Below are 18,965 nucleotides of genomic sequence, written 5' to 3'. Positions count from 1 at the left end.
TGGGGCTCGATCCCATAACGCCGAGATCACGCCCTGAGCCGAAGGTTAGGCGACACTTAACCGCTGTGCCACCCAGGCGCCCCATCAGCTCTTCTTTCAAGTTAAAATGGAGCAACATGAAATAAGTAGTTAGTTTAGACTGTAATTCAACTGTACAGGTGTTTTTCCTCAAGATAGTCACTGTTCTTCACTACACAGTACACTGTATGTATACTTCCCATTTCATCATACGAAATAATTAAAAACCATGTGTTCAAAGGTTATGATTTAATAAAACTAATAATGATCATTTTTACAGCTTAAGGACACTCTTAAGTGAAACTGGCATTCTTTTTCTTTTTAATTGTGAGTGGACTGCAATAAAGAATGCAGCCACTAGTAGTTTGGTGTCACCTAGTAGTTGGGTGTCACCGTCATGATTTGTGCTAGGGAGGTCAGCAGTTTGACCTGCTATTGCTTTTGTACCATTAATGCAAATACCAACACAGTGAAAAAGGCAAATAATGTCTCTGTTGTTATTAAAACAGTTTTGTCTTCCAGGACCCAACAAAAGGTCCCTGAGACTCCTTCCCAGGGGTCCACAAACCACACTTTGAGAAATATTGCCTGCACAAAATTGAGGGATCATTATTTACTAGCTATGTGATGTTGGGCAATCCACTAAACTCTTTTTAATGAGCTGGATTTGAAAAAATGATTATACTCCCCTCCTTCCCCAACCACGAATTATTCATCAGGGTTAAGAGACGTGAAAATATTTGTATTATTGTAGCATCATAAAAATGTAAGAGGTTATTAATAATGAGTAATATTAGTATTTCAGTAGTATACCACTGACTTCATCATGAACAACCTGACGGTGACCAAATTTCACATTTTTATTCCTATTGTTTCTCTTACTAATGATCCTTACACTTCTGTCTTAATTCAGACACTCATAATCACTGATGCAAGCCTGATTTGTTTTCATAAATGCTGCTGCCAGCTGAACTTATTTATTTTTATCATACCCCCACCCCACCCTGACCAGTCAAACTTGTCTAGGGCTTTCTGTTGAGTATGTCTGAATATGTTCTTTTGCTTCAGCTGAATAATGTCTGATTGTGTTCGTTTGTTTCTCTCACCTGCCAGAACTGGCCTCCTCACTTCAGTTACTCAAATACTATCCCCATCCTTAAGAGTCTTATTAAGTCAATCTTTTCTGGCCACCCAAATAGGATAATCTTACTCCTCTGATTATCTGGCACTCAAAGCCTTGTTAGCTGACCTCTTCTCTTGTGCTTGCATTTCCTTAACTAGACTGCAGTCTCTCTGAGGGTTAAGTACATCTTCCATCCTTCTTAGTCCCTTCAGCATCTAACAGCACAATGCATTCAGCCTAGCTAATGGTCCTATGCGGAATCTACTAGAGATCAGTATCAAGGAAGCACTGACCTTCATAGCTAAATAAAGACCTAGAAAACCATGGTAATTTAACTTGCTTTATAGACCCAAGATCTATAACTCTTGTCATATATGATTTTTAGACAATGTTTTTCTCTGTGAGGTTTATTCAAGTGACAGGGCAAGGTATTCAATATCACAGCTTAGAGTGCAATTATTCCATAGGCAAACCGTACTTCTCAAAGTGCCCAAGATGTGGCTCTGAGAGGAAAACAAATATAATGTATATTAAGATTTATAAGTAGATCTACGATAAGCATCTTTACAAAAAAAAGTAATAAAAAGTCTTTAAAAACACATTTAAAACACACAAAAACATACACAGTGCAAGAGAATAAAAAATTAACTGAAATGAGGTCTCTTGAACTGAACCAAGTTAAAAAGCATAAATTCAAGATGCAGATGGCAAAAAGAAACACTAGCCATGAGTTGCAGCATTTACTACTATGCAAAAAGTCAAATCAAATAGGCAGCAAACCAAAGGCAAAAGCTTTGTCCTGAAAAAGCAACAGCAACTGAAAGGAGGCAGTACCATCAAGTGCACGGGCTTTGGCACCAGAATGAGCTGGATTCAAATCCTACTTCAGAAACTATGAAGTGAGTGAAACTGCAAAATCCCTCTATGTCTCACGGCCCTTACCTGTACAATGGGGTTCTTACTGTCTGCCTTGCAGAGTTTATGAAAGGATCAGAAATCATACAAAGCAGTAATAAGCACAGACTTTGAAGTCAGATGGGTCTGGGATAGGACTGACTACTTTTGGTAGCTTTGATAACTTATGCCTCAGGTTTCTTATTTGTAAGACAGGTATAATACCACCTCCTCAGTGCTCTTGTGAGCATAAATAAAGTAATGTATAAATATTCTATAAAGTCTTAAAAGTACACCCAGTAAGTACTCAGTAACTTGTCTCTACTAGATACGTGTAAATATATTCATATATATACATACCTTACCTTGCACAGTGCCTGCTATATTACAGATACTTAACAAATGTCAGTTATTATCACTATTTCTATAAGAATTTTCAGAATGATTATAAACTCTAAAATGTAGTTTTACATCCTCATACACCCAATCTACGTATGATTCATCAATCGGAAATGAATGGTAGTTCATCGATTATTCTAACTATGAATTTTTCAGGATAATTCAGGAACTGGAAGCAAGAACAAGCATAAAATGCTCACTAGTAGAGAGAAAGCCCAGAAATAAGGAAACTTCAGATAGAAGAAGTATAAATCCATATTAGACATATCAACTATTCATTCTGTAAATTCACAATCCCGAAATTATATCCTTATTGCTAATACAAGTCATTTACTACTTATTTTTCTGCCAAAGGCAAAATCAGGCATAAGTTTAACTTTTTCCCACAACTATCCTTCATTTTAAGCCATCCCACCTGCAGCTGTCATGGCCCTACACCAATTTTATTGGGTTATAGGGGGAGAACTGATCTTGCCAGGTCTTCAAAGACGTTTTGAAATTGCAAGCATTAAGAAACTGTAGCAACCATTTCATACTACTATTCTGGTGGACTGGAACTGTTGCATTCTGGTTTCTAGAAACCACTTACCTACCTCTGGTTATTTTTTGTCTTGTCTGTCTGTCTTGAAAAGGAGTTTTGCATGTGCAGGATTTTAAAAGGGGGGAGGGCACAAGTATTTAATGTACAAAAAAGGACTTAAGTGAAAAGTCTCTCTCCCACAGCAGAACAACCCACTGTTAACAGTTTTTTACATTTTGCCTACTTAAAAACTAAATTGAGTCAAATAAAAACTGGGTCAGTTCTAACACTGAAAACTGAAAACTGAATAAAATCCCAGGAATGTACCATTTATGGGGTATGATAGATTGTCTTATTTGAAAACTTAAGAGTGCACAGCTAAACCTTTTAATAATGACCTGAATATAGAACATTCTCTTTTGTTAAAGCCAAACTGTCTAATAAGAAGATAATTATATCTCCATCAGAACAGAAATTTGTTTCAACACTTGTTGCCACAGAACAATTTTGGTAAGCTTTTTATGTCAGAAGTGCACTATTAACAAAGATAACACAATTCTGTTTTCAAATAAGAGAGATGTTACATACCTGGAACCTTACTCATATAAATGATGTTCAAGTCATGAGTAAATTTTTTTGGCAAAATGAATACTTAATAATGCCACAGCATGTTTAAAATACTTGGTGATATATCCTTCCTTTTAGAAGTGAAAAAACAATTTACTTAAACCTGCATCACCTATCTGCTATAACAAATTCGGGTTTTCAGTTGTCCTTAAATGGGGAGCGTATGTACACTTTTGTGAAACAGAAAGCATCATTTTTATACGGCACTCTTTATTAAGAGCTTTGCGTGTAATTTCGTACGTTCCCAAACTTACCTTTTCATTTTTCTTATCTGTCTCTAAGGGCTGCTTTGCTGTAGCACTTCGAGGAGTTCGCGCCACTTCCTCGTCAGCCACTTCAACAGTCCGTCCATTTGGCTGCACAGGCAACAAAAAAGAATCTTGTTGTCAAACTACTCGACAGGTCAAACCAAAGATTTATACTCAGGAAACAGAATATACTACAATCAAATTCTACCCCCTGTACAGCCATGTTATTATCTAAGACCTGGACGACTATTCATAGTCACTGTGTTTCATAATATAATGAACCTATAAACAAAACTGGGTACCACAAATATATTTTCTGATCTTAACCACATATCAGTTGCCCCAACAAAAAAATAATGACTGAAAGCAGGAAATAAGGGAACTAAACTGTATTTGCATTCTAACTACCAATTAGCTGTATAATCTCCAAATGTTTCATTCATTATCTTTGAGTCTTATTTCTACATATATAAAATGATAGATCTGATCTATTCAAAAGTTGGCACACTTTGTCAGTAAAGGGACAGGAAATATTTTAGGCTTTGTGGGCCATATCGTCTCTGCTGCCACTACAAAACTCTGCTACTGTAGAACAAAAGCAGACATAGATGAATAAATTAACGAGTCTGGCTGTGTTCCAGTAAAGCTTTATTTACAAAACACAGGAAGAGGACCAGATTTGGTCCGTGGACCAGTTTGTTGGCTTCTGTATTAGATTATCTCTAATGTCCCCTGTAATTCTATTATCTAATGGCTCTACTGTTCTGGCGTTAAGAAATTTACCAATCCGCTGCTGCAGCTTAAGAAAGACTACCTCAGCTTTAACACTCCTAAAATAAAATGATCGCTCTTAGAAGTGCTCATGAATAAAATTAAGTCTGTGAATTCCAAATCTGGTTTTTAAGTAGAATCACTCATTTTGCGGGTTAAACCCCACCCTCCCAAAAAAAACATTTCTGAGCTCTATCACCAGAAATGTATTTAAGATTCAGGAGTTTGAAGAATGGGGTCCAGGTATCTGTATTCTAACCTCTTCTTTATAGATCCTACTACTTCTTTTCACTTGCCTATTCTCCTCATATTACAACACAATTGAGTTAGTAAATCAATACACTAGTTTCAGTTGCCTTATTTCCAGTTCTTGCGGAATAGACTTCCACCAGATTCCTCACTATAGCAGAGCCATACTCAAGAAAACAATATGAATGTTCAAGTTTCTATAACGTGACTTTCTCTGAGTTTGTTCAAAATTATCAGAGATATACAGTTAGGGAAAGAGACCATTAATATTCTAAAACCCATTTTGTAGGCTTCCCAAAGATTTATGGCAGAAAAACCAAAACAAAAGCAGTCTTCTAGCAGATGAAATTCCCAATTAATCCCAATCTGCTGGCTCTTAAGCAACTTGTTGAAGTCAGATGCCAAAACCAGGTCTCCTCAGTCTTCACTTGGTTTTCTTTCTCCTGTGCTGTTTTGTCACTTTCCTGCTGCTTCCTCTAATCCGCCTTCCTGTGTATGTATATGTGTGTGTGTGGGGGGCAGAAGGGGGTACTACACAGAAAAAGGTAAGAAAACCCTGAAAGGAATTTGATTTAGAGCCATAACCACAACAGGAATATAAAACTGCATAATTCTACTTTCTAATATCACCATCATCTACTTGTCAATTCTCATATGCTATTCTTAGTTCATACTATCCTCTTTAGCTAAACTTTTTCTGATTTCCTGTGGTCAGCTCTACCTTTCTATACAAGCCTTTCGCCACCTGAGTGATCTTGCAGCTCCAATTCCAGCTTCCCACCTCTAACTGGCAGCTCACAGGCTTACATTTCTAAAGACTTCACTTAACTCAGCAAACTTTCTATCGTCATTTATACAGCACTTCCATTTTACTCATGTAAATGACTACAGTGAGTCATTTTAATTTATTAACTGCTAAAAGGCGAGAAATCAAGTGGTTAAAAATGACTAAAAAGTTCAACGCAACTCCTTTGAGATCAACTGCAAATACTGTTCATACAGCCTCCCAAATGATGTAACTATCTTTCCTCTTGATCAGCTAGGAAGTGTGAAGTTCTCTATTAGTGACTTAAAAGGGAACATTCAGTTTCCATTTCACAGATTCTTAAATGACCACCAAGTTAGGTGGTCCTACATTGCCAACCTGTGCCAATTTTACTTCCTTCTTTGCAACATAAACTTAAGCAATGGCTGTTAACTGTAGCTGTTCCTTTGGACTATGCAGATTTCCCAATGTTTCACTAACTCTGGGGCTTTATATAGCTCTCACTACTACCGGGAGTCCATAAGTCAGCAACAACTCCCCCAAAATGCCTGATAACATGAAATAGTTAGCCTCCTTTCCCAAGAAAGGGGAGGAGGGCGGCAGGAGAAAAGGATACACCATGGTGGCTGTGCCTCTTCTACCCACCAGCAACAAAACTCTGTCCTCTTCCTCTGCCACTAGCTGGTCAAGAAGGCCTCATCCTGGAAAATCGTTCACCGTTTTTAAATCGGCAAACCCAGAAATGGAAGCGTATTATGTAGATCTGCTCACATGAAAAGTAACTAACTGCCAACCAACACTTTAAATACAACCCAACTGCCAATTGGGTTTTACATGAAAGTATTATCTTCTCTCATCACGAAGCCTTAATATACACGGTGTGTTTCCACAGATTAGCAATTACATGGGCCTTACTGTACCCTAGTATAAAATTTTCTAGAACACTCTGAGGGTTCCTTCCAGAGCCAACCAAGATTAATTTCATATACAGTATACAATCTATATTTTAAATTAGACAAGAACATCCTCCAAATCTGATGAAAATCAACCAGTAACAGAAGACTGACATATCATTTCTTATATGGATAAACTCCTTGTAGGCATCACTATGTCTGCCTTATTATCATATATTCCTCAACTCCTATGCCAGATTCTTTTAAAAACGCATTCATGAAAGAACATTGTGTGTGTGTGTGTGTGTGTGTGTGTGTGTGTGTGTATGTGTGTGTGTGTTGGGAGGGGTGGTGATAAACCAGAACCAAAATACCTAGCTGACAATCAAGAAAATAAAAGGCAGAAGAGGGACACATAGGGGAGTAGGGTCTCTTTTTTAATACGCTTGATTTAAAGGAAATAAAATTCTTCATGTTAGTCAACGTTCAAATTATTAATTCCATACAATTCTATAAACATTTATTAAGTACTTCAGTACCAGGCACTGGGCTAGGGACCTCAGGAACAAGGAAAAATGAAAGGAATTTGCCCTCCAGGAGTTTTGAAGTTCAGAATAAGAAGATATGCTTAATAAAAGACATATACTCCATTTGAGCAGCCTGTACATATCTGTTAAACTGATTCGAAATTGCAAAAGAACCTACATCTAAGATAAGCATATATAAGGTTTAACATTTGACTTCTAAAATGAAACCATTTAGAATCCCATTTTCACTTAGCTATGTAAATTTTATTTCTAGACATAAAATATAAAAACCATGACTTCAAATTACTTGGAAACGCCTTGAGTTTAAAAACTAGAAGGGCAGTCAACCAACTACCAAAAAAAAAAAAAAAAAAAGGAATATGAAAAGACCATGGGCTTTGGAGCTGGACAAAACTGGGCTCAAGACTCAACTTCTGTATTTACTCCCTGTGATTATAAGTATTTTCCTTGACTTAACTCTTGATTTCATCAACTGTAATATAAAAAAATATATATATGTTCTTGTCTTATACAAGTTTCTTTTTAAAATGACAAAGGAGAGAACATGGCTATGATGGCTCAAATCCCCAACCCCATGTTCTAGCATCCAGGTCACTTTTCAACTAGCAAGCTCAAAATAAATGTTAAGTCCTGGTGGTCAAGAGGGCCAACAAACAGTACATGTGCTCAGTACTCCAGACACAAATTCTTTTGGGAAGTTAACAGAATACAAATGATAAGTAAATATATCCTCTCAGAGACCAGAAATAGTCCAGGCTTGCTCTAGACACAGCAATGTAATATTATCTTTCTTTCTTTCATTTTTTTATTTATTCATTTTTTAATTAATTAATTTGACAGAGAGAGAGAGAGAGAGACAGCCAGCGAGAGGGAACACAAGCAGGGGGAGTGGGAGAGGAAGAAGCAGGCTCCCAGTGGAGGAGCCTGATGTGGGGCCAGATCCCAGGACTCTGGGCTCAAGCCCTGAGCCGAAGGCAGTCGCTTAACGACTGAGCCACCCAGGCGCCCCTAATATTATCTTTCTTCAAAACTAACAAACAAACAACTGCTTATAGTTTCACCATTATCTAAGAAAGAAAATTATATCACATTCACTTATGTTCATTCACTCAACATCCAGTAAGCGAACATAGTAAGTAGTATGTAGAACCCCTAAAACCTTGAAACAAAGACAAGTGAGGCACAATCCCTGTCTTCAAAAAGCTTAGAACCTAGCAAAGGAAGAAGACAACTGTCACATATTAAAATACAAGACAAAAGGTATACTCTACCTCCTTCTCCTTACCCCTCCAACCCCACCCCTTAAAGGCAAACAGTGTGGGTTCTGAAGGCAAGCTGAAACCAGGGTTGAATTCTCCAATGTGTGCCACCCTGGACAAGTTACTACTTCACTGGAGTTTCAATTTTCTTAGCTCAAAGTTATATTGAACATACAGGAGGCTTAAGTATATATATTACACCCTTCATAAAGAAGATAAAAGGCAAGATGATATAGAAATTCAAGGCGCATCATCATTAGCTGATAGATTAAACTGTAAGATAGCCTGATAATAACTAATAATCTCCAAGTATTTGCCACGTGCCAAGCACCTTGCTAGATGCTTTATACACATCAACTTATCTAATGAACAAGACCTTGCCTCAGTTTCAGTTTGAAGAGTTCTGATACAATTTCATGATAGAAAAATCCCTTGTCATTTATTTGAAAGCACAAACTTTGTCTTTTTTCTGCCAAATGTGAATATATCAATTACATAAACTAAATATGCCATAAACTACAGCTTCAGTCACAGTAATTTACCAAATTATTTTTAAATTCGACTCCAATTTTAAACTCATAATAACTGAGAGAACAATCTTACAAATTTGACCTATAATTCAAATTTACAAAATATGGCTGAATACCCTGAGATACTTCTGTTAGTGGTAAAGATCCCCGTTGCCTTCTAAGCAGCTAGCCAAAGACTCAACTCTTTTCAGGGATTCCAAACGATCTACTTGCTGACTGCATCAGGGATGCTCAGAGCAACTTCCATAGGATAGAGAGATGACACCCCACACCTGTCATATGGCCAAATTATGCTAAGAGGATTTCTGAAGAATTCAATACGATATTGGTTTCCAAGGTTTTACTTCTGATAGGTACTGAGATAAGAACTACATATGAAACAGCAGATAGACAGCCATGTACTTTCTCGGATCCTGTTGGATGCCCTCTGGAATACTGGCATTCAGTGCAACCGTGTGAACACTACTAGCATAGTTGGAGAGAAAAAAGTAAACTTTAAAGCTAGTCAAATAACACCAATTCCCCACTTAGAGCTCTTGATTTTGCTTGAAGAATAATAATTTAAAAATACTGTCAAAGCTTTCATGAACTGGAGAAGTAGTGCATCAATCAGTAATGCCCAAATGCAAAAGAAACCCCAAGTGTTCAGAGGGTTTATTGCTGCTCTCAGTATCTAAGATAAGCAGAACTATTAAAGGTCCTCTCTACTAGGCCTCTGGCAGGATAAAATGACAAGATGAAAAAGTCCTGTCACATAACCAAACAAATGGAGCTTTGGTAAAAGTCATTACAATTTTCAGTACGAACTTCTGATTCTACAAGTAAATTATAAAAGAAATACAGAGAGCTGTAACTCGCTGAGAAAATGGGATTTGTTCTCTGACTGCAATGTAATATCCCTGAACATGCTATGGAAACCAAAGAGGTCCAGAGGAAATGACAGTTGAGCTTGTAGGCTAAAAATTAGGATACTGTTGAGCCTTTGGAACTCCTTTGCTCTGTGACCTTAAATAAGTTAATTAATCTTTATGAATCTCAAAATTCCTTTTCTGTATAATTGGGAATATTTGTTTTAACTATGACTTGGGATTTTTTCATTGAATGATTATTCTTTCATTTACTTATTTTCAATATTTACTTATTTTACTTAAAACTAAGGGGACTAGTGATTTAGAGTAAAAAGAAAATCCTGTACGTAGGTGGCAAGTCATATAATCTACCTTTATTAATACCGGGGATGATACAGCAAAGCCACTACTTAAGAATAAAAGATGTAATTCTGTTGGAGTATCTTAAAAGATAAATTTATTTAGCCAAATAAACTATCCAATTAAACTGTGAGATATCATTATAGTTACTCTGTTCAGAATTGAGTTTAACAAGTAATTATCAAAGGCTCTTACGTGTGCTGGGTACTGTTTGCCACTGCATTTCAAGGCCAGCGAGGCTTTCCCCTAGTGGAGGCACGGGACCCCAAAAAAGTTAATGGATAAGTAAATAATTTACAAACTGTGATACTTACAATAAAAAAACCCCCACATACCAAAAGCTGAGACAGAAAATAGAATGGGATGCCTATGTCAAATAGGGCAATCAGAAAACAATTTTCTAGGAAGAAGTTTTCAGGTGAGATCTACAAGCTGATTAGAACGATGGGGAAAAGATTATTCCAGAAGTGTTAATAATAGTTTATGTAAAGGCACTGGATTGTGAACGAATTTGAGGAACTGAAAAAACATCACTATAGCTGGAGGTAAAAATGAGAGAAAATTAACTCAAAATCAGCTTAGAGAGAAACGCAGGTGCTAGGCCACATAGGAGAGAAGTTGAGATTTTAAATGCAAAAGCTACTGAAGTGTTGATTTTAGACAAGTGTTGGCTTTAGGACTGGAGGCAGCAGAAGCTATTGCTACAGAAGTGAGCTAAGGTGCCAGACAATAGAATGAGAATAGTCAGACTGAATATACATCTTGGAGATAAAACGGATGGTATTTGCTCAAAGATTAGATATGAGGTAGGGAAGATATAAGGAGGTGAGGAAAAGGGAAGAATCAAGAATGATTCTTAGATTTTTGGCTTGAATACTGAATGGGTGGCAGTCATTTACCATTTATAGAAATGGGGAAGACCAGGAGAAAGCAAGGAATCATGAACTGTTTTGGAGATGGTAAAATTTGAGACAAATGCCAGATTTCCAATTGGAGAAGTATACACCCAGATATGAGGAGATGAGGAATGGTCCAATTACAGATAAGACTAGTACAAAGTTGATCCCCATTATTCAGGGATTTCATATTGGTAAATTCACCTGCTCACTAAAATTAATTTCTAATCCCCAAATCAATACTTGAGGTGCTTTCCTGATCACTGATGGACGTGCACAGAGCTGGGAAAAATCTGAACTGCCCTACAGGTACATTCCTAGGCAATGCTCTGTCTTCTTGTTTTAGATATCATGATAAAATATAAAATAAACATATAAAAAAGAGAGACTAACTCTCGCTGGGGAGCTAGGGAAGGCTTTACAGTAGAGAGAGCACCATAGCTGGGCCTTGAAGGATAGGTAGAAATTGTACAGATACGGAAAGAAAGGCTTTCTAATGGAACAAAATAGCATGAATAAAAAGATACTGCAGTCTAGCTAATGGTAATGCATTTGGGATAATGATTAAGAGATAAATCTAAGATGGGGTTACATCATGGCCATGTCATAGACTGGATTTTACTCAACATGTGATGGGGAAACTACTGACAAGATGTGAACATGAAAGTCACGATCAGAGCTGGGCTTTAAAAGATTTAACTGGAAGGAGTGGGTAGAAAGCAATGGCAACAAAGAGACTGGAAGCAGGAAAACCAGTCAGGATGCTGTTAGTATAGTCAAAGCAAAAGGTAATAAAGTCCAAAAGTAGGGCACTGGCAATGAAACTGGAACAGAAGGAATAACTACAAAAGACACCGTATACTATTAGAATGATTTATTGGCCATACAACGATGGACCTCACAAAATTTTAGTCAGAAGAGGCAAACACAGCCATCATCCACTATAAAAATAAAAAGGTGGCTCATATGGCTGTTTACCAGGCATGAAGGATGGGAATGAGTTGTATAAATACTTTGGGAGGGCATCTTACTACCTTATGCATTCAGTAACTATTTATTGAGTACCAAGCCTATGCAAGGTTATACAGCAGCAAACAAGACAAAAGACTACTCTATTCAGTGAGCTTATTGATATCAAAAACTGCACTATGGCAAATCTTTATGAGAAGTCTTACACTAATATAAAAAGAACTTTTTCACTAAAATGAATTTTCACTGAAGTTGATCCTGGGTTATAGGCTTCCAGCTGAAATTCAAAGGAATGATTGTTTTTGTTTTTTTTTTTAAAGATTTTTTATTTTTTTTTTATTTTTTTTATTTATTCGACAGAGATAGAGACAGCCAGCGAGAGAGGGAACACAAGCAGGGGGAGTGGGAGAGGAAGAAGCAGGCTCATAGTAGAGAAGCCTGATGTGGGGCTCGATCCCATAATGCCGGGATCACGCCCTGAGCCGAAGGCAGACGCTTAACCGCTGTGCCACCCAGGCGCCCCTAAAGGAATGATTGTTAAAGACCAGTTATCTGAGATCTCACATCTATCTAAATCACTGCTCAGATTAAGTCAAATTAAAAATATTTACTGAGTGCCTATTTAATATCACATTGTACTAGGTGTCACAGAAAATATATAACAATGATTTCCAAAAATGCCACGTAATAAGCTCAGAGAAAAGTGCCACCTTCTCCACTTTTAATAGGGAAACAAACTGCAATTCAGACCCTAAAAGACCTATGTTAGGATATTATTAGGGGATAAAAACCAAAATGATATAAACATTTCAAAAGTGCTTATGGGTAGACTTTAAAGAGCTAAATACCACCTACTCTACAGATAAAAATAAGCTACTAGAAACAAATTTTTAAAACTTGAGTTGCAAAATTTGCAATGACTTAACAGAGAACTAAAAACAATGGGATAAAAAGATGAAAATAAAACAGTTAAGTAAATATGTACCATCCTTTCACAAACCTGTAACAGTTTAGTTGGATCAGAGTAAGGTATATCCTAAAAAGTATATCAGAATGAGGTAGCAATGAAGAAGTGGACTGTAAGATTAAACATGACCCCACTTAGAAACCTCTCCTAGTCTATGGATCTTATGGTCCTACACCCACCAAGTGATTTTTTGAACTAATAATAACAAGGATTTACCAAGGGAGCTCGTTAAAAAAGTGCAGATTCCCTGGACTCGGTTCCAGAGATTCTGAATTTATAAGATCTCTTCTGGTGCTCAGGAATCTATAAATTTTAATAAGCATTCAAAGTAACTCTATTGCAAGTAGTCGGAGATAACATTTTGAGGAATCTTGCAGTATTTTAACTCAATTAAGATCCTCAATTTATAAACAAGACAAGCTAAACAGAGCAAGGTTAAATGCCTTACCTAAGTTTAGTCCCCATTCCTGCCAGGCTGACAGAGTTAAGTTTTCCTTTACTGGGCCTTTTCCGTTGCTTCAATCTTTTCCACTACATCTTGCTCCTACCCACATTCAAAGCCAGATAGTGTGATAAGCTCATTCACAGCCTCCTGGGCCCATACTGGGTTTGCATAGTTAATTTTTTTTTAGTGTATCTTTTTCCACGACTGGAATAAAAAGCTCCCTGGGGAGCAACTGAGCTTGTGCTTTTGTATCCCCTTCACAATGAGACATATGAATATTGTATTCCTTTTTACTCCCTTCACTTTGTGAGCAGTATGCCGCTTTTTCCTCCAAGTAAATACTTAGCACGGTGCAAAGCATTTGAGTACTACATAAATGGGTGCTTCGACTTCTTAGAACCATAAAGCAGTATTTTTCTGTGGGTCATGCCACACAATGAAATGTGAAGCCAATCTGATGGGTCACAAACATCATTAAAGAAAAACAAACAGGATGGTTTGATATGTGTTGGGGGAGAGAAAGGGGACAGGTAATGCAATGTAAAATGTGTTTCTTACTGTAAGATGCAGTCAAAAAAGTTTGAAAGCTAGAATTTTGTTAATGCTGACAAACTTCTCCAACACCTCTACACCACGAAGTAGGCAAAGATATTTTCTCACCCAATTAACATTCAACCCTTCGATTAGTGGTCCCATTCTCCCCTCCCCAAAGGTTAATATTACATTTATTCACTCAGTGCCCCATTCCTTAACTAAAACGAAAAAGAGAAGCAGTAAGTTCTAAGTCTGATGAGTATTTTTCACAGTACAAGCTTCACAGGAGTCTGTTCCTCCTTCAGATGGGTCGTCTGAGTGTTATGATGCACTTCGGAGGGGCTCCTGGAGCACCCATCTCTGGACTCAAGTCTATCTGAAATTCTAGACATCCCAAACAGGGCTTTGAAACATCCACGACCTGCTTCATCCACACAGGGTTTACGCTTACTAACGTATGTGTTTTTTTCAAGATCACCTTTGCTTATTTTGAAGCCAAGTTCTCTGTGTCCACCATAACATTACTTTCTGGTAACCTCTGATGTGTTCAACAAATTTAATTATATATGTTCCAAATCAGTTCTATTTCCTCTTCTAACAAGGTAGAATTCATATTGACAAAGTTGTACCTTTACTAGACTTTGTATGTATCTTACATCCTCTTAATCAGCAGACAAAATGTGATCACTTATCTAGACCTAATAATGCACTAACTGTGACCTGTCACTTCTCTAATACCGACTTCTTCTTTATACTGGTACCAACAATACTCTCATTGCTTTCGTGTGAACTCAAATCCCACTCCTCCCAGTAACTTTCCTAAATCCCTTCAATGTAATTCGTCTCCCACCTTCCAAACCTCCTTAACACCACTTGCACTCCTATAGCACCTGTCTATGCACTAGAGGCATTATTTATGAGTCTGTCTCCTACATTAGTCTCCAGGATTGACTAACTCCTATGTGTATACCTCCCACCGCCCAACACAGACCAGAGTGCATTTCACAAAGTATGGCCTTGGTTACATGTACTTTACTGAAAGGTAAAGAGCTTAATTCAGTGCATATATAAAAATAGGCGAGTAGAGGTTTCTAATTCTGCACACCCTCCAAACTCTGCTCAACTGTAAAGTATTTTAAAAAACAAAACTGTAAAAGATATAATGGGAAAACGGCAATAAGGAAAATACAAATAAAAGAGAAAGACATGATCAAATGGATGTGATGCTCTCTGCATTTCCACACGTGGTCCGGTAAATCGCTGCCTAAATCTCTCTTTCAGACTGCACCATTCTGCTCTGTCATTCCCTTTTACTGTATTTCAAAACCTCGCACACCGCTGAACTTGCCTTAGTTTCTCTCTGACGGGGCCATGTACCCCAAAGGCTATTAGGCAACCGACTCCCTCTTGCCTTGCTCCTGTTCAGGCCTCCACTGGCCACATTCACAAGAATAAGAGTGGGCAACCATTTCCCTTAAACAGTGTAACTAAAATGGAAGCGCGTCTAGACCTGGGTACCTTTAATCCTCTGTAAGCCCCAGATTTTTTAGGTCATCGTATTTCCACCACTGGCTACCGTCTCAATGTGACTTGAAGTAGACATCTGTCTTCCAGGCGCAGTCCTTCCACAACTTCCCAACACCACTTTAAGGTCCCATTACTCCCCACACAGGCAGCCTACCCGGTAGGCCTCAAGAAGGGTTGGTATGTAATTCCGGCGGTCAAGGTTCCCGAAAACGGCTTGACCTCTGGGCGCTTTGATTTAAACGTACCCCACGCGGTCTAACTTCCTTCCTCGAAACTAGTCTTCCCCACCCGTCCTACACTTCCTGAGTTTCCACGATTCCCCAAGTAACATGTCCACGGATTACCTCCTCCACCTGGAGAGATCGGACTCCCAGCTCTTGACTAACCTCACTCTTTTCCTTTTCCATTCCCGGCTGGGGCGGCTGGGGCTCGGCCTCCCGCTCTCTCGAGGGTTTCCACGCCGGCCCCTTGCCCCTGTTCTACCGCCGCTCCACCCCTACTCACTTTGGGCTTCTCGGGCAATTTCTTCCGGCTCTTCTTCTTCTGCTCCTCGCTCCTGAGATTCTTTAACAGGGCTAGATCGTCAGGGGCCGGGGCCGGCACTGCCGCCGCCTCCTCCCGCTTGCGGGGCGGGCTCCTTCGCTTTTTCCGGGCGCCGGCGCAAGCCGCGGCCCAGCCGTAGCAGAGCAGGAGGAGCAGCAGCAGCCCCAGCGCAGCGGTGCCCACCAGAATCACCCAGCCCGGGTACCGCTTCGGCTCCAGCCCCAGGTCGAGGCCCAGCTCGGTGCGCAGAAAGCCTAGGCCAACCGAAAGCATTTCCCGCAACCGAGCCGATCCTTCCTCGGCCTGCCGGGCCAGCTCGTCCAGCCAGCCCTGTGCAGCCATCTTCCCTCCGTCAGCGAGCCTCGCAGGATGACGCTGGGGCGCACAGACGCCGTACAAGAGTCAAGGGAGGCGAAGAAGGGCCGGGCCGGACTGCCTCAGGCCGAGCGCATCGCGGCCGCCCCTCGCGCCGAAGCCGGGGATCGGCAGCTGCCGCCGCCAGGAGAGGGGGCTCCCAGTTCCCCCTAGTCAGCCTCACTCCGCCGCCGCCAGGAGGAGGGGGGCGGCGGGAGGGAGTGTCTCCAGTGGCGGCCGCTAAGCGGCGTCTCGGCGCCAGGGCCAGGCCCCACTGTCGTCCCTTGGCGGAACAATGGCGGCTCCGGCCGCGATCCACGCCGCGCGGGGATGGCCGCGGGTCACGTGGGCGCCAAGGGCGGGACGTGGGTGTCACGTGGGCAGGGCGGGGCGGGAGCCGTTTGGTCGAGGGCGCGGCTCCTGCGGTGGGCGGTGACCCGTTCTGGCCTAGTGGAGGTTCCGAGTCTGTGGATCGCAGACCTTGGGCGGGAGTCTGGGAGGGGTTAACTGCGGGAAGCCTCCGCGGGGTAGCCCCTGCCTCGGCGCTAGGAGACGTGGCGCTCTGAATGAGTCCAGGGGAGGGGCTTTCGAGGAAGTCAGGGGTAGGGGGAGAGGGTGAAGAGTGTAAAAGCGGGNGGGGGGGGGGGGGGGGGGGGGCTAGGTCGAAGTCGCCCTAGTAGGTGTAGGTTTTCTCCATTCTTTTTCTGGGAGTTGTGTTGGGGTGAAATCAGCCTTTTCTCCCTGGGTCACAGGGCTAGATTCTTCCAGAGTGGGCTTAACTCAGTATGAAGCCAGACGTTCCTCTTCCAAGCCCTAGGTTTCATTCACAAACTGACTCTTTCTCTTCAGGGCCAACTAACATACCGCGTGCCTATCATTCGCTGGCCTGGCTTGGGCGGTTCGCATGAATTTCGCTCGTTCACTCCTGCTCTGGGTGTTCCCGAGAATTCAAAACTTGCAAAGCCCGTGGGCGGCACTATTTTCCTACTAATTTGTAGCTTTAATGAGAAATAACAAGAGAAGCACATTGGACTGTGTTTACGCGTAGAGGTATAGCTTCCTCCTTGTGTTTTCTTTTAAGCTTTCATACAAAACCACAAAAAGTTTGAAAAATTCTATTTTTATAATCTGTGTTGACCATCTCTGGGTAGAGTTAGGAAGAAATGAATTGCCTTTTCAGATTTTAATTACAGAGATAATGTTTGTAGGGTACCTTACAGTTTCTATCCACTTTGCTATAAGGAAGCTGTTTAATCATTAAATAATAGCTGGCATGTAAGCAAGTGTCTTAAGTGGACTAATTATTTTTGACCCTTTAACAACTCAGGGAGGGTTTAGGGGCACTGACTCCTGGAATATAACTTTTGACTTCCCCAAAACTTTAATAGTCTACTGTTGACTGGAAGCCTTACCAAGAACATGAACAGTCACCTAACACATATTTTTGTATGTTATATGTATTGTGTACTATATTCTTATAATAAGGTAAACTAGAGAAAAAAAAATCTTGAGGAAAATACATTTACAGTCCTGCTGTTTATTGGAAGAAATTCATATGTAAGGGGATCCAGGCAGTTCAAATGTGTGTTTTTCAAGGGTCAATTGTACAGACTTTCTCAAAGAATAGAAAGAGCACCTAATGCCAAAAATGTATTAAGGAGTATTTTGACCTACTTTGCAGTATTGTTGTAATGCATGTTGTGATTAATGGGTGAAAGGGAGTTTTGTAAATAAATAGTAAAAATGAACTACTACTCTTGCTAATCTTTATATAGACTCATAATTAAAGACAATTTAAGTTACAAGGCCAAAAACTTAGAAGATGATGTTGGGTATTGCTTTAACCCTAAGAGGTTCCAAATTCCATTTGTGTTTATGAAGTTAGATTTATAATCCCACATTTTAACATTTTGTTTCCAGAGACAGGAAAGATGATGACTTTCCTATGAAGTTCAACTGCCCATTCTAGGTTAACACCTGGGGATTTATGAATTAAGCTATTATACAATAATAGTAGCAGGATGTGCCTGTTCCTTTGGCAGGCTAGCAAGTATTGATTATGTAAAATAACTTCACCTTTCTTTTTTTTTGTGACTGTCCCTAAAAATACCTTTAGAAAAACCCTCAAAATATATATTAAAAATGTATTTAGTAATACAAATATCATCATTTTTCACATATAACTGTATAGTCATCCTTCTAAGTATTTATATTTTAAAAACAGAAATAAGGTCATACGCTATTTACTGTTTTGCACTTAATGTGGTCATGAACATCCATGTCAGTTGAGAAAGTCCATCTAAAACCAGGAAGACACCTGTGGTGCTGCAAAGCTGGGTTTATTAACTTATGGAAGAATGAAGTTTGGGCAAAGCTTAAATGAGTCAGTGCTTCCAAAGACTAAGCAAAAGAGTTATCAGGACTGGCCCAAGTAGATTCAGAATCCTAATTCCTCAGAAATGGCAAAATTAAGATAAATGTGAATGTTTCAGAAACCTCTTACCTGAAACATGTGAGTTGGAACTACAGACTGATTTTCTAAGTATCAAAGTGACTCATTCAATGGAATACCACTCGGAAACAAAAAGTAATGAATTACAAATACATGCAACAACATAGACAAATCTCAATGTAATTATGCTGAGTGAAAGAAGCCAGGCAAAAAAAAAGAGTACAT

At 39.6% G+C, this 18,965-nt stretch overlaps 1 protein-coding gene across 6 annotated transcripts in view; it reads right to left on the bottom strand.

Moving 5' to 3' along the window:
* MTDH (metadherin) overlaps positions 1–16,639 on the bottom strand; it is a 58,200-nt gene extending 41,561 nt beyond the window's left edge. For 3 of the 6 annotated variants that reach the window (XM_011237274.3, XM_011237290.3, XM_034668354.1), the window contains exons 1-2: positions 15,896–16,638; positions 3,836–3,937 (exon numbers count right to left, since the gene is read on the bottom strand). In XM_011237274.3, coding sequence (XP_011235576.1) covers positions 3,836–3,937; positions 15,896–16,276 — 483 coding nt within the window. In that variant the 5' untranslated portion in view covers positions 16,277–16,638. Of the gene's footprint in view, positions 1–3,835; positions 3,938–15,895 lie in introns of all 6 variants that reach the window. The other 3 variants (XM_002913993.4, XM_034668353.1, XM_019810273.2) reach the window with 2 other exon arrangements.
* Between the last annotated feature and the right edge of the window lie 2,326 nt (positions 16,640–18,965).

This window comes from Ailuropoda melanoleuca, chromosome 9 (genome assembly GCF_002007445.2).
Source record: "Ailuropoda melanoleuca isolate Jingjing chromosome 9, ASM200744v2, whole genome shotgun sequence".
Lineage (NCBI taxonomy): Eukaryota > Metazoa > Chordata > Mammalia > Carnivora > Ursidae > Ailuropoda > Ailuropoda melanoleuca.
Note: the sequence above shows the minus strand (reverse complement) of the source record. Positions and strands in the feature narration are given on the sequence as shown.